A 17042-nucleotide genomic window follows, 5' to 3' on the forward strand; every position below is an offset into this window, starting at 1 on the left:
CACCAACAAATGTTGACTCTGAAATACAGTGAACCGCCTGAATTTATAAACATACATGTGCTCATATACACACATATGTATGTAAACAGAAAAGACTATAATCTGCTGTAGCATTTACAGCAATGGACTGTAGGATTTTCACCTTTTGGCAACAAATAGAATCTAGGTTTTTAGTACATTAAGTAAGGTAAGGTCCTCCATAAAATACATATATACTGGATGATTAAGCCACTTTTTTCAAATGACTCGAGACATCAACATTTGCAATTCCATGAGGGAATAAAAGGAAGGAAGGGCGTTTTGTGCATTTTTCTAAATATTAAATAGGATGCATTCTCAAAAGTCACATCAATATTTAAATTGTGATGACATAAAACTATGAATGAATGACAGAATTTCATTTACCTTTATGTGCAATGTGAAATAAGTCCTCCTGCATTTTAGTAAATTCTGATGATGTTTCAGAGCCATCAGAGTAGTTTTTCTCTTCTACAAAATCTATTGTAGATAAATTAGGATTGGAAGCATGCAGTCTCATAGGGGCAGAAAATACTGAAGGCACCTGTAAGGAGGACAGCCATTTGTGATGTTGTTTTTTGTTTGTTTTGCAAATAATGTTGTTTTTTTTTTAATTGTCCCTATCAGAGTTGCATGTTGGAGACACCAAAAATTGAAGTACTACCGTTGGTTACCAAAAGGCTTGCAATGGATAAAACCACTGATACAATTTTGCCCAAGATGTCATAATTGGAGATTTGGCATAATCCATGAAACAGGCCTGTTGAGAGCTGTAGGATGTGATACACTATTTTTACTCACTTCCTAGTAACTAACAATATGGCCTCTGGAGGCAAATATGCACAAAAATACCTGGAGAATATAAAAAATCTGTACTGCTAAAAAAATAAAACACTACTAGAATCCCCCCCTAAATTGCAGGCAGATGGAAAAGATAGGTAAAAGACATGGTCAGTCTCCCAAAGAAATTAGTACAGATCTTGTTGCAGATATAAATGAGGGCATATTTTTGTTTTGTCTAATGTATTACTGCTTAAAATGATCCAGCACAGGATACTACTTCAAAAGGACTCATATTTCCTAAACTGGTTACACTGAGAAATGACCAATAACTAAGATCTAGAGAAAGATAGGCTACTGAAAGTATTGAAGTTACCTGTAATGTTCCTTTAGCCTCTTTACCAACAACTCTGGATCTCCACCTCCTATGTGTTCTCTTTTCCTTCTTTGGGCTTTCAAAAGGTCCAACCTTTTAACAACACACCGGACAAAATTAATGCAGATCACCATAAAACTAGCAAAGATAAGAATAAACACCTTGATCCTTTAGGATTTGGGGTTGTTTTTTGAATTGCAAGGGAAAACTTATTTTTTTTAAACAACAAACCTGCATAGCATTTATAGCAGGCGCTGAATAGGTCCTGTGAAGAACATCCATGCTCTGTAACAGCTGGTTCATTTCCAGTAAATGTGTGTGACAGGTGGAGAGATCTGTTTTGAACAACAGAGTATTTTCAGTTGCTCTCAAGTAACAGACACAATGAAAGATTTTTGTTTGTAGGTTAGTCTTATTTTGATGGTAGCTAGCTTAAGTTATACACTGACCAAAAAAAAAAAAAAAAGACTATTAGACAACTGCATAAAAATGCTTGTATCCTTCTCTCTTCAAGTTCATACTCAAAATATTGAAATGTATCTCTACAGCCTGTGCAATGATCATGGTATTTTATCCTAGCTGATTGTAGAAAATCCAGAGTAACACAATAATTACTGCAGTTTGGAACTAGTCAGATCTCCTCATGGAGACGGGGTAACAAATCCATAGGCTTAAAGACAGAATAGTCCATTCAGAGTTAGAGATGTGGCTCCTCTATGTTAGCGTTGAAGCTCAATGTTGGGTAGAAACTTACCAGATATACATCATACAGACACTATCAACATGAGAAAGATTTTCACGCTTTTAGGAAAACATGGAAGCAGAAGGTAACTTTTAAGTAAAAAGATTTAGTCCTTTTAAAATGACTAGATTTTGGATGCTTCCCTTTTTTGAATACCCAGATTAAGAAAGTTCAAGTTTTACTATTGAAGGTGATGTTCATATATAAAAGAAAATATACTGAAATATGTAGGTTCCTTTAAGAGGTCCCCAAAATTGATAATCTCCACATTCAGGAATCACTAGTCCTTTTGAAAACAAGTAGGCAGTTAACCAACAACTACTTTGTTCCTCCCTCTTGTTTCTGAGAAAACTCTAATTACTATTTATGCTATTGTACTGTCATTTTAAAAAACAGCCATAGGAAATAGGCCATTTTCAGCTTCCTTCAAATATAATTACCTCTCGAGCATTTTTCCATGTCTTCAGAAGACTGTAGCCACGATGGAATCCTGGACTCATTACTCGAAAAGGAAAATGACAAGTTACCTCCAGCTGACAGTGAATTCTGTTTGGTCAAGCTGCCTGCCTGTTCCAAAGAAGAACAAGCGAATTATTAACAAACAATATTTTAACAAAGGAACAATAATATTTTGCTGAAAAATAAATTTTGAGAAAGGACAAAGCTCTGCATCAATTAAATCAATTTAATACATTCAAAGCTCCTTATGTGGCACAAAACCAAAACAGGACATTCTGTTCCTTCTGCATGCTCCCTGAAGAAACCCCCAAAGGTAACTAAAATGTAATATGCACATGTTTGTTAGAGCTATTTTCTAATGAAGAAAGCATAATCTACTAGATGCTCTTTAAGAATTTTACTCAAGGTCTTATGACTCAAGAGTAGATTTAGCTTGATAGACCTTAATACATGTGTGACCAAATATCTTAACTGGATATAGACTACCCTTTTGCAATGTCTCAGTACACTTTCTCAAACTTATCTCATTTTCGGTAGTGGCTACTGTCAGATGCTTCAAGAGATGCTGGAAATCCTGTGTAAGAGTGAATTGCGCAGTACAATTAAATAGCTTCCAATGGAAAGAAATTTCTAGCCAATACTATTACTAGTTCATAGTGGTTTATTCTGTTTTCTTTTCTAATATAACTACAAATAGTAGCCATTCAAATGCCTAATTATTTTTTAAACTTTACTAAACCTTTCACCTTTACTAATATCTACATCAGGAAGTTGCACAAAGCAATTACATGCTTTATCAACATCTCGTTTAAAGTCAGTTTTTAAAATGTTTCATCTTAAGTGCCATTACATGGCCCACTCACTGATTATGAGAAAAGATGATAAGTTGTTTGGCTCTTCTCTAAATCACAGGCCTTACAGGATTTGTTACCTCCTGCTCACCTTATATCAAAACTCATGTAGCACTAGTTTTAAATTTATTCAGAGGAAACATCATTTATATCTCATTCAGTTGCTGTTTTCTTAGTTTGTCTTATAAAGTTTACAATACATGCTCTAACTTGAGTTGTAGAATAAAACAGAATGCACTGTCCCAATGATGTCATTCAGTACTATGTCAATTTATATAGTCAGTGTGTTATAGCAGTAAACATCAATAAACACAATTATTTTTAAATTAACCTATGCAGTTCAGCTGTTTTATTCCTACATAAATAAAGCTGTATGAGCCTTATTCATCTATATAGATACACACAAATAATAATTCCAGCACCTTTATAAGCATAAGTAAACTTAATTTAAAGATGAACACTTTATTGACATTTTGGGAGCCAATCCCACATTTCTCTCTTAAAAATCTAACCATATAACCAAACCTTTTCCAGAATTTGTATCCATGAGGGGCATGAGCAGGAGGTAAGAAGCAAGAAGACGTTGCCAAGAAACAGGTAAAAGAGTTTGTAGAGCTCCAGTTAGCATACTTTTGGTCATGATCAGCCTGGTAAAGCATTAGATTCTAAGTGTTCCACTTAATTATACATAGATACATACATCCACCTTCCAACAACAACAATAAAAAAGTGAAAATTGATCTAGTGTTTCTAAAAGCAAATAAAATGCAATATAAAGTTCACTTAATATATTTTTCTCAAAATAACTTCTGGATTGATATCAACATTAACCTAGCTAGGGCTGGTGTAAATTGGCAAACCTCCATTTAGCTTCAGCAGATCTAAGGTGATTAACTTCAGCTTAAGAACTATCCCCTTCTATTTTTCACATGAAAATAAGTAGGGCTTCTTTGCGGTACAAATCTGGATTAATAAATTAAAAGTGAATTAAAGTCTTTCATGCCAAAGAAGAAATGTTTATAGCTACTGACAATGAGTACAGATTTTAGATATTCTGGTCACATGGATATATACTTTTTTTTTTGGTGAGCAAAGGCATTGTTATGTTTGATGTCTGCCTTCAATATTATTCTCCTTCCTCTATTCCAGCTGTCTTGCAGGAGAAAAGAACTAGACTGTCCCAGAAGGTTTCCCATTTCCTAGCAGACACAGCCTCAGCAGAGCAGGCTGTCAGAGCCGCAGAGGTGGTGGCTCCACAAAACCTATGCAGACAGCTCTTTGCAGAACAGTGCTGTTACCTCAGGGCACATCACTGTCCTTTCAGCTGCTGGCTCATACAAATCCCCTTGTTCAGACACATGTTTGTGCTTGCTAAAAACAAAAAACAAAACAAAACAAAAAAAAACTTACACAGTTACTGTATAGTCCTACCAAAGTGGTGAACCTCCCCTCAACCCAGTGTCTTGTAGACACTGAGCTCCATGCAGCTAACAGGCAAACTTATAGAGTGACTTTGCTCAAACTGATACTACAGGCACCTCTGTTTTTTACTGTCAATAATAGGGGATGTATTGTACTTGGTGTCTCTGAAGGCGAAAAAGGCGTGGGAGAAAGGTTAGTGGGTAAAAAAAAAAAAGCACTCCTAAACATCCTCTGAGAAACCTACAGATGGAGAATCCTCAGAAATGCCTAAAACCCTTTTAAGCAGAAATACTGTGCTGTTTCCACAGTAAGCACTGATAAACGTGTTGCTGACAGCTCAGAAGGAATCCTATCAAACCAGGGAGGTGCCAGTAGGAGGAAAATTCTTGTACTGCAGGTAGTGTGAAACAAACCCACTCAGACCACACAGCAATATAGCTAGGGAAAAGAAAACCTTAAGTAGGAGGATAACAAAGAGGTGATTGCTGCACAGAGATACTTGTGGAGTTGACAGAAACAGAAAGCAGTTTCAGTTACAGAAAGTAGCACAGTGTTGATTAAAAAAAAAAAGATGTTCTCAAAAGAGATCACTGGTTCTAGACAACAGCAGAAGAGCTTCTTTGGGTGAACGTCAGCCAGTCAATGTGCAAACCGCTGGAGACAGATTGTGTTCGGGTGTAGAATACAATCACTGTTCTGTGAGAGTACCTCAGTGAAAAATATAAGTGGTAGTTACAGGTGATGGCTGTTCAGTAATCCCTATATACATATGCAGAAATATCTCAGCTGAGCACAGTCGGACATGTTAATGTAAAAAGGAAGAGGTTTTCTTAGCTAAAGGACAAAAGAAAAATGAGAAAAGGGGAAAAAAAATACAGCTGAGTGCTCTTTTGTGACCCAGACTGACATTCACCATGAACATATCACACAAATACTGATATATGTCTTAAATATTATGGGATTATAACTATATTTTCATGACTTTTAAAACTGAATATTATTTAATGCACTAAAATAATAAGACAATATTATACAATTTACCATCATCATAGAGAAAACTGCTTGGGAGCAAATATATAAATAATATTATTTTGCTCTTTATAGAGCAAAACATTTTAGACAACTTAGACCCCTACAAATTTCCTATGCTCCTTATTTAAACACAAGTCAGGCTAATTTATTCCCCGATGAAAGCTCATTATTTATAAATCGTAACTATTACCTTTCTACTTGGAGTAGAATCACACACACCGGGGACTGAGTCCACAGTAGCAGATACAGGGAAGAAAAGATTATTGACGTCATGAGGAAACATGGAGATTTCATTCTGACGATACATTCTGTGATGACGAAGTTTTGCTACCCATTCATCAAACAGCTCCTGAGATTTCACCTACACAAAATTTCAGATTTTGTAACACTCACATTCAAAACTTCCAACAAAGAAACTAAGATATCCTGTGCTCATTAGACAGCTAGCCTGGCTAACTTTTATTGGCAAAATATCAAGAAAGTTTCTCCAACGATGCTCATAGTAGAAGACACACTGCATGAGCTTAAGCATGACAGAAAAATTGTCACTGGACAAAGTCAAGAAAAAAAGAAACTTCAGTTAACATAGCTATGATTTCAATACAGAACACAATACTTAGCAAGTTCTAGATAGGAAAAAAGAAATATAAACAAAAAAAATTGTCATTTCTTAGTTGCCAGTTGTAAGGTTTAGTCAAGGTTTAACTAACTGCGAATGGAAATTTGATTTTGGTGATGAATTTTAAAACAATTTATTCCACAAGACAGAATAGACAGGTCTATACTATACATTTGACTACAGAGAATACTTCCTACAGATAAGACAAAACTTGTACAATAAGTGCATACCCTTTGCTGAAAAAAGTGGTGGAGAAGAGAGTGCTGCTAAACATGAGGCACCTTCCAAGTTTCTACTTAGAGAATAATTTTGTAACAGGGTTACCGACTCTGGAACAGTACAGTAAAATCTCTGAAGTTATAAAGTGTAAAACTAGTTTGCTGAGACTAAAAATTATTAGTGCAACTAACAGACCTACTACTACTAAAAATAAACATGGTCTCCACCGTACAGATTTAATGTTGTTATACTCCTACAGTTTTGGGAGTAAGCTTTAAAGAATCTTAAAGACCTACCTTCAGATGGTATATCTGCTCTTCTGTATCCAAATCTATACATTTTGTTGATTTCTTTACAGACATGACAGAAAGTCCAACATCAATGCAGCCATGAAGCTTCCCTCTCTCTATCTGCAAAAAAAAGTAAAAAGAATGCAACAACCCCAGAATAAAGCAGAAGGACAGACCTGCAAAAACCATCATTCTCTTGCCTTCCACCTGCTGTTTAGAGCTGCTGAAAATCTACTTCTCTTTACCAGCAATATGGAATTACTAATATTTCAGATAAAATGCTGTTGTTACCTTACAATGGTCTTAGAGGGTTTTTAATCACTTACATCAGCTTGGCATTTAGAATATTTCAAAATCCCTCTGTCCAAAAAGAAGTATCTCTGTAACCAGAAATGCAGAGAATTAAAAACCACACAAACAGACAACCAACCAAAAAAACCCAACCAAACAAAAACATACAAAACCAAAAAAACCCTCACTCACACATACTTTTTTGGAGAACACATTCCCTGCTCTTATTTTTTTTTATTTTATTTTTGCTGTAACAACACACCCAGTAAGTCACATTCAAACGGCATCAGGCTTTCAAACAGACATTCCTTTATTACCTTGTGCCAGCCCTTCAAAGGCCATTTCCTCTTTTTCAGCAAGCAGCCTTCCTGCTTCTGTGGTTCCTGGGTACAATTCATTGCTCCCCGGAGTCCTTCTACAATTTCCCAGCTGTCCTGCTTAAACAGAAAATCCAAATCTAGATCTTATTCCTTCCAACTGATAGAATTGTTAAGACGGATTGGAGAGGAGTAAACAAAAACAAAAGGATGCTGAAATCTAACCTTAGATCCTTCTTTATACTTTGCTATGTATCTACGAAGAGACAAGACTTTTTTTAAATTTTGATAGGAACAATATAAACTAAATAAAAATGCTGTTTTAATGACATGAACTGTCATTGAAGGTAGATGCTTACCAGAATTTTATATGCATATTTTCTTCTGTGGGTACCTACACACACAGTATGTAGCCACAGCCTAGTCACAGTTTACCATAAAAACCTTTCTGCAGTCATGGGCAGAAACTGACTATGCTAAAAGGATATGCTTTGTAGGTTATGAAACAGAAATAAAAGTCTGAAAATGAAGGCATTTTCTATAACACTCTTTTGCCCATACTCAGCTACTAAAGGCTTTGTATTTTGTAATGAACTGCACTCACCCTAAAAATAAAAAAAAATAATAGTAAAAATAAAAATTAAAAGAAAGAAAAAGAACAAACCAGCTAAGTAATTCAAATACTATGAAGAACAAGATGTAAAGGGAGACTACAAGAAAAATACTGCCCCACCTTCATCAGATATATCTCTAATTAAAAGAGTATCTCCCTCTCCTGCTGTCAGTAAGTCTTAAATGAAATATCCTGCAGCAATGTAACAGAAAAAAGAATTTATCTGATGAGATTTTTTACTTTTTTTTTTTTTTAATGGGAAGACTACTAATGACCATGTAACACAAGTTTCAAGATTTCTGATGTCAGACTTCATGAATTATTTATTGCCAGCTACCATTGGATTCCACAGATCTCTAATTATAAACAACTGACAGAAAATGTCATGGCTTGTGCCACTGACATATACTTAACAAAGACAAATACTTTAACCTGTAGAATTTAATAATGTAAAGGACTACTATGAAACACTTAGGAGAAAACAGAACTATACCAGGCAGGTGAGTACTTGTGGTCTTTCATTTAAGGTACAAAGGGAAGTGTTTCCCCTTTTCCTTCCACAAAAAAAAAAGGCTGACTCAAAAACTTTAAAATAAAAGTTAAACAAAAATTGGCAAAAGTGCTAGTTGTGCTTATTTATCCATCTTCAGAATCCTTAAAATTCACCCCAAGAAATTAAAAAAAAAATAAAAAAAAATTACATCAGGTTATATGCCCATTACCAGAATAGTAAGACATAATGGCAAACCATCCTCAAAAAGTCATCCATTAAATAGTTTAAACAACATGATCTCTTATTCCAACACATTAGTGGCAGCACTCCCCTATTTTGTTGTTATTTTCCTTGCACTGCACTTTATGGAGCAAACTGCATAACTGGTCAGATTCTTTGACTTGAGTTCCCTCTGCCAGCACTACACAGCAGGCTGTCAGCACCAGAAATGGGGCTGAGCAGCTCCCATCATTCCACACCCTACAGATCATCCATGATGTTCTACTGCCTGAAGGCAAGTCAAAATTGCATTCATTCTAAATGAAATTGTTATCACAGCATGCATTTTGTGCCCCTATGGGCTTGGGTTTTATGCTTGCCAGTTTTGTAATGCACAGCTCTTTTACTCCCTCCAATTTGCAATATTTTGACAGCTACTTAAATACCATTATTTCTAACTAGTACACTCATGAAACCATATTTTTCCTATTGAAAACCAGAAGTTTCACTCCATATTCTTTATTTTTCATTTTTCTCAACGTGGGACTCACTTAGGACTCTAAATAATCATGAATCCTCTCCTGCTTAGGGGAAAATTGCTGTGATATCAGGTCAGGGAACAGGTAAGTTACTCATAGACACCAGCAGCTAATGTTTTGAATGAAGAGCAGAAGGTCTCCAGGCTGTCTCCAGCACATCAGCGCAACATGAGCCACAGCAGTGCACGCTCTGCTGCTAGACACCAGCAGCACAAGTCTTTTGTGGGGTGAAGCAGTCAGAGAATGAAGCAGAGAGTCAGCTTGTGCCCTTAAGTCACAGTCAGCTACGGCTTGCTAGTTGTGGTTTGACAGCTATTCAAGTACAAAGGCAGCTATAAGCCTCCACAATTAAGGACTTTTCTTCTTTTTTTCACAGAGTGTTCCAACCTTGAAAGCATAAAAGAATTTATATTCCACCATCTCTTTTGCCATAAATGGGAATATTAGGCCACCAAATGCTTTCTGCAGTGAGTTTGGAATTTCTTCGCTTGTTAAAGTTTATTTAATTAACCCATATATAATTACAAGCATTAGGACTTATGATGACAGAGCACCCTCTTTAAATATAATCAAATATGGTATAATGCTACAATTTACATTAAGCATGTAACATGAACTTACTGTTGTTCACTGTCCACATGTGGATAAAATTTCCTCTCCTTGGGAAATATGTTCTACTAAATGAGCCAATATAAAACTAATCTTGACATGAGCTGATTTCAAACTGGGGACTTGAGGTAAACATTAAAAAAAAAGTGTGAAACATAACGGTACTAATGAAAGATGATTCTAATTAAGAACTAATAGGCACATCTACAAGATTAAGAAGAATGGCATGTTTATGTTTTTGTTTCTTCCTTCTTGAAATTAGCCAGAAGAGCTTAAAAGCAATATTGCATGATTACCAAGCACGTTATTTTCATTGCCTTACCCAAAATATATTAAACTGCAGTATCCAAACACATCATTTTTCCATTGAAAACTAATCTGATAGCAGTCAAGACTAGCAAACAGCAGATCCTTCTCAATATTCTGTTGTCTTGCCTAATGAATCCAGTTGCTTGAACTTTGGATCCAGTTCTCACAGACTTTGTTTAAGCTTAAACACTGTATATTGTTAATAAAGCAGTCTACTTGCAGGAGACAAGCCCACATTTGAGCACAATCAGGCACAAAAATCTGGATTCACTTTTTATAGGGACTCCTGAGAATAGACAGATCCATGCTACATTGGGCATATGAGGTGAAAGAGAAAGGAAGCACTGGGAAATAGTTCAGTTGCAGTACACCCACCTGGAATATACACCGTGTCAACAGTTTTGGTAAAAAGTTTAAATACAGAGCATATCCTGGCCTGTATCACAATCAGATTTAGTCTGGGACTCTTCTGCAGTCCAGGCATAAGATGTTTCCCCTGTTCCTGCAAAAGATCCACATCTCTCCCTGTTCTTCTGATCAGTGAGGCAGCCAAGAAAGTGTCTTCAAAATTAAGAAGTGTGAAAATGGGAAGAAGAGCTGAAGTAGAACTACTTCCCTTTGAGTAGGCCCAGAGGCCTGCCAAATCTCAGGGGAAGGCAAGTCTCCTACTCACATTTCTGTTAAACCAGGAACCTCACATGTCAACTGCAAGCTTACACAAAGGTAGCTTTACGTGAACTGGAAATGGATCCAGTGCTTTTAAAGCACAGGACGATTTAATCCACTAGGTTAGACAAGGAAATGCAAGGAATAGTTCAGATAATTAACTGCATGGGGAACTACTGGATAACCGCAAGGCTCAACATGGCAATAACAACAAGCATTTGGCTCTGTTCCACACGGGTAGCCAAAGAGCCCAACCTCTCCCAGCCAAACCCCGGACTCACAAGGTTTTCAAAATGCTGCTGCTGTGACTGTTTTTGGATCTGTTTGCTCTTAACCCAAGTCCTGCAGGATCTCGATTGCTAGTTTGTTTTGTGAGAGATCTGACACCTCATTTAATGAGAAAAAAGCATCAGTTGGCTATTGCTGGGAGCAGCTGCTGAAGCAAAGGAAAACTGCTTACTCTCTAAAATAAAGGCAAATGAAGCAGGCTGGTTGGTTATCATTTGTTCTTATCTGTCTGAAATAGCAGAGGAGCAAATTAGAAATACAGAACCTCATGAAAGCTACTGGAAGCATTTACATTATGGTCCATTTTGTTGATTCTTATCCCACAACAGCGAACTGAAAAAGATACCCTAAACCATAGTGCTAAACTGAAAAAAAAAAAAACGAGAAAAAAAAAGCACCCCACCTCTTTTCATATTCCCCCCACACACAAAAAAAAGAAGAAAAAAAGATTACAACCCTACCAAAAGTTTTGCATCATTATGGGCCAATATCTGCACAAAATGATCAACCTTGCATTTGCTGCCTGAGGCTGAAATTTCACTGAAGGCTGAGGGAGGAAAGTACCATTGTTACTTTTTCTCAGGTCCAAAGATGCTCATTTCAGATCAGCACGGGAAATTCACACTGTAGTTGAAGAGCATACCTGCTGTGTTGCTGAGAATAAAAAACCATACACTTCGGTTTTCAGAGAGAAGTCTGTCATGAGATAATTGTATTTATTTTCTTTATGTAATAAAATAAGAGCCTTCCCATTTTCTGCAGTATTATGTATCATGGAGCTCCTCAAGGTGAATTATTTTGGGATAAAGAATGAAGTAACAAGTTTGAAGGGCTCTCAGACTGATGCTTGCACTTGCAGCTCCCTGAACGAAACAGATGACAGTGCCAGACTTTCTTTCAGTATAAAATGCAGTCAGTTGTACTGAATATTTTAAGTGCCAAAAATAGAAACCTGCTTTGTGGAGGATAAGGGTTGGCATCAGCTGCAACTAAAGCATTTGTTACAGTTCATAAAATTGGCAGAAATGATTTAATTTTCTTTTTTAGAACATGAGGTATTTTTAAGCAGCTCTCCTGTCATAAGGCTTTTTTCCCTACTGTATCTATTTAAAAAGTTAGTTAGCATATTAGACTTAGAAATGACTATCATAATATATCAACTTTTGCACATAGGTCAGTTTAAATTTAAAGACCGAGACCAGTTTTCCTTCCTCACAACACATGGTTTGAGTTGTGGCTTTGTGGAAGACAACCCTTTCCATGGCTGACAGAGAAGAGCAGAGAGGTGGGATGTGGCAGTAGTCTCCAACCTGCCACGGGGCTTCAGGGTGAGGTGAACATAGTGGAACAGCATTAACTGTTAGTGTCTGCAGTTCACACTGCAAACATATTGCATCTGGCAGAAAAAGGGCACCAAGTTTAGCAAAGGAAGCAGCAGGCCCCTCAAAGTCCTGTAGCCCTGCTTCAGTCAACTCTTCTGGCATAGTGGTCTACCTTCTGCACCACGGGACTCCATTTATCCTCCACACCACTGGCACATGTTGCTCCGTGAGGAGTAATAACTAAATTTTAGCAGTCACAGGAACCCCAGCGGTAGCCTTACACTACTGTGGTTCCACATCCCAGTCTCAAGTTGCTTATTACTTGGTGCCAGCGTGTACTTGCAACAGAGTCTGTGACTAGGAAAACAGAGACTCAGAACTCAGATCTCACTATTTAAGGGAAAAACAAACTAAAACTGTCTCAATCCCTTCCTCCTGCGCTGTCCAGAGGTTTTTGGTTTTTTACTTAATCAGATTAAAAGAGTTGCCATGTCAGATCAGCAGCACAGAAAAATGCATCCAGGCAGATCTGTTGCAAGCAACAAGCCTAGTTCTGAAGGTGGCTGAAAGGGGCACAAATGTTGGAACAAGGAGTAAGGAGACTCCCATAGAGCTGGAAGATAAACAAAATAATACCAAAATCAACAATTCACATTTTGCAGAGCACATGGCAAAATGATTTAAACTTTCACAATACCGTTAAACAGGAGTAACATTGTAAATTTAGCTACTTTGTAGACCTCTTGATCACTTTGGCAAATGCAAACAAAGTTATACGACAACTTACGAAGATATTGCACTTGGTAAAGAAGGGAGTAGAGAAAGTATTGAGTTCCCTACAAATATCAGAAGTCTCTCTTATAAAAAATAAAATGAGATAAACACCTTAAAATGAACAACTAATTTCTGAAAAAATGTTTTTCTAAATTTGCAGACTATATACAAAAAGAAAGCAAGTAGAAATTTTAGTCTGCTTAGCGATTAAGTCTCAGCATATGATAAGCCATGCAAACTGCCCCAACTTCTGGGGGCTCGCCTCTCTCATTAACACTTCCTGAAAACATGGACAAGTCACTTGACTCTTTTACGTTCTCTAGAGGCAAATGTATTCTGTCACTTACTTGGTACTGCAATGACTGACCATGAAAAGTTTAATAGTGAAACATTAATCAAAGTGGAGATATTTATCACCATGCCTCGTATTATGATGAATTGTTATGATTATAGACCGTACTGCCCTCAACATAGATTGAGAAACAACCTACTTTATATCTCTGTTCAGCTTGACCTGATAGGTGTATGAGGGAACTTACTGTCTGCCTGACTATACTGAGTGAACATGGATGCACCAGGAATACAAATAAAATAGCAAGCTGCATCTCTCACCTCTGCAAGGTATACCTTGCATTTGTGTATAGGTGATCAAAGACTAAAAAAGTAGGGACAGACAAGATGATATTAAACCTTACTGATGTATTTCCTTCCTCCAAAAGAGAGCAGGTGAGAATAAAATGGTTAAGAAATGGGATCCACTGACAGTAATATCAAAAGCCTCAGCTAGCCAACTGATTTGACCATGTTAAAATGGCAGTGAGTTTTTTGCATAAATTCCTCCTGCATAAGTATGGTTGATTTTACTGGCTATGTAAAGCACCAGTGGATTTAGTCATGCTCATGTAAATCTTATTATTGAAATACTATATGAAACACTTGATTGACATGAGCTGCTGGAACAGACAATACCAAATGTTTTACATTATGCTTATTAAAGGTAATCTCATACTGAGGATATAAAAAATAATGTTGATGGAAAACAAAAAGTGTCCTGAAAGCAAGGATTTCCATGCTTAGTGTACTAGAAACGCCCAGCATTTCTTACAAGCACATCATTTTAAAATGCAGAAATTGCTCAGAGATCTGTCTGCCTTGCCAATTGTATGGGCAGGGACGGAAGTCCCAGAAAAGCAGGTGCTCTTTCAACACACAGCTGAGGACTCCAAAGCTTTCGGGGGATTTGGATGCTCAATTCCAATTAAATTTTCAACCTGAAGCAGCTCCAAGAGCTCCACTAAGCTAGCATCTGTACAAATAAAAGTTTATGTTGAGCATATTGCTCATCATTTTACAAGCATGGTTTCAGTGTGTTTAAACTTAATTTTCAGCACGGCTACAAGTCAATGTTTCTTGCCCACTAACAAAAGCTGTCTTAAGCAGTCTTACTCATCAAGTACATACACTCCCAGACAGGTCTTTTAAAACTGTAAGGTTGAAAGAACAGCATAAATGATCACTTCTGCAGAAGGCAAAGTGTGGTTTGATGTTTCAAATAGCATTAGGCATCCAGATGCATCATGTTACACAAATATGTATTTTCTTAACTACATGTCTCCAGCAACAACGGGCACAGAGGCATTCACAGGCACATTTTAATGTCAAAGAGGCCCTATGTCAAGTTTCAGAAAAATGCATTCTCTTTCACACACGGACTCACATCTTTCCCTGGAAACTTGAAATAAGCGGAGCAGTTGCCCAGTATTCTACCACAGAAGTGGTATCTTCCAAAGAGGATTTGGGGTTTCAAGATCAAACCACTGAGATCAAGACTCCACAGCAGCAATATTTCACTATAAAGACACTGTATATGCAATGTGATAGAAATTCAATTTTACAAGTGCCTGCAATTCAGGCAGGTCATATATATTATTTTACAAATAAATATTTGTGTAACATGTATTTACTGCATTTGACTGAAAAAAAAAGATCCTACTACAGACAAAAAAAGAAGAGGGTGAGGAAGCCAAAGAGGTGATAAAATAAAACAATCAACAGGAAAACAGAATTTAAGAGATTCACTGATATTCATAAGCAAAAGTAATAGCCAATCTTGCAAATGCTTTCAGTTTGGTTACAAAACATTTGTATTACCTGTCGACTTCCCTGCTTGGAGGAGCAGCTGCTAGTACTTCTTGAAGGAGACAGCATTTTCTGGGATACACCAAAGCTTTTTTCTTCACTCATGATCCAAGACCATTCGTTTCACATCAGCTCACTTAGAACACCATTAAAAGGTAATTAAGCAAATGTACTGGAAGACTCCTGAGAAATGCAGAACTCATCGTTTACTCAAATGCATTCCAGTGGCATGATCTGCATCTCATGGAAATTCCTAAAAGGGAAAAGAAAAAACAAAAAGCCAAGTTTATCAGACACAATCACTTACTGCCATCCAGTACCACGAATCATGAAATCATAATAGTCTTTGGTAATACAAGCTGACCGCATTACTGTACACTACTAGAAATAAATTCAACAGGCACTTTAAGATAAATTTTCAAGGATCAAACAGGACCATCAAGAATTTAGGGTCCTAAATACATATTTTAATTGTTGTGACTTATGCAGAAGACAAAGTACAGCACCAGGAATCATTTTAAAGACTTAAGTTCATAATAAAATAATAATAATAATAAAAAGATGACTAACAGATACACAGAGTATACTAAATATTTATACAAAAAAAGAACAAAATACTCTCAAAATGAGGAGAAAGCATCTAACGAAATATCTCACAAAAAGGATAGCAACTGAAAAAACACTTTTTTTCAAGTTCTTTGATGATTTAAACAAGTAAGCATGGCTTCAGATTGTAAGACCATATATAATACATAACATGAGCAATACACACAAGTAGAGAGCATGCAAATTCAGCTACATAAAGCTGTGCAGGAGCATCTTACCTGGAACCAGAAAGCTGTGACTACTGTCACATCAGTTGTCCAAGTCAATGACTGGAAGAATAGTCAACAGTCTGTTTAATAACAGTGCAGTTTGCAGCATATGCAAATAAAACCCATGCCAGAAACTCCCAATAACGGATTTCCAGTGTGGGCAAGAGTTGTCATGGTAACTGCATTTTTGTTTTTAAATTGAACAGAGGACGTAACAAAAGGGTGATGCTTTCCAAAACTTGGGGTGACGGAGCAGCTCTGTGAATTGTCTGTCGCTTCAGATTTTATTGTCTTGGGCAACGAATTTGCACATGAGGAATGGTGCACAAACCTAGGAAGGTAAAGACATTTCCACAGAGAAGAGAAAATTAATTGCCGAAATAGGGAGGAGGCATTACTTCACAACCCGCTTAATAGCTCGCACTGTCAGAAGAGTCCTGAACCAGGCTCAGTGGTTACTGAAGTTTTCCATTCATTTTTTTTTCTCCTGAAGAGGCACAAAAGCCTATGCTGAGAGAAGCAGCATTTTAAGATCCCTAGTAAAATGTTTTGTTTTAGAAATTCTAGTTTCCCTTAAAACACAAAACAACAAGCAAACAAAACCACCGTGACAAACAGGTGATGAATTTAAGATAACAACAACCTGGTGCTGCAGAAAACCTTGCTTTTAACTGCTGTGGTCTGAAGCATCCAACTTCTGAACAAAGACCGGTTCCAGCGTACAGCACCTCTTCTGCAACACGGCTTGATCTTATCTATTTAGAAATACTCAATTACCCCCAGAGCAAATCTATACTAAGTAACACTAATGAAACAGTCCCAGTCTCCAGAAGTCAGGTT

General features: G+C 36.9%; 1 protein-coding gene across 7 annotated transcripts in view; it reads right to left on the bottom strand.

Annotated features, from left to right (window-relative positions):
- The window catches only part of OSBPL3 (oxysterol binding protein like 3), a 91274-nt gene that overhangs the window by 32866 nt on the left and 41366 nt on the right, over positions 1 to 17042 (bottom strand). For 4 of the 7 annotated variants that reach the window (XM_035556413.2, XM_050709258.1, XM_035556412.2 and 1 more), the window contains 10 exons: positions 16212 to 16533; positions 15400 to 15640; positions 7417 to 7533; positions 7135 to 7188; positions 6815 to 6928; positions 5871 to 6041; positions 2357 to 2483; positions 1406 to 1509; positions 1175 to 1267; positions 406 to 562 (listed from right to left, as the gene is read on the bottom strand). In XM_035556413.2, the coding sequence (XP_035412306.1) occupies positions 406 to 562; positions 1175 to 1267; positions 1406 to 1509; positions 2357 to 2483; positions 5871 to 6041; positions 6815 to 6928; positions 7135 to 7188; positions 7417 to 7533; positions 15400 to 15492 (1030 nt within the window). In that variant the 5' untranslated portion in view covers positions 15493 to 15640; positions 16212 to 16533. Of the gene's footprint in view, positions 1 to 405; positions 563 to 1174; positions 1268 to 1405; positions 1510 to 2356; positions 2484 to 5870; positions 6042 to 6814; positions 6929 to 7134; positions 7189 to 7416; positions 7537 to 15399; positions 15641 to 16211; positions 16534 to 17042 lie in introns of all 7 variants that reach the window. The other 3 variants (XM_035556410.2, XM_050709256.1, XM_050709257.1) reach the window with 1 other exon arrangement.

Source organism: Cygnus atratus, chromosome 2 (genome assembly GCF_013377495.2).
Source record: "Cygnus atratus isolate AKBS03 ecotype Queensland, Australia chromosome 2, CAtr_DNAZoo_HiC_assembly, whole genome shotgun sequence".
Taxonomy (NCBI): domain Eukaryota; kingdom Metazoa; phylum Chordata; class Aves; order Anseriformes; family Anatidae; genus Cygnus; species Cygnus atratus.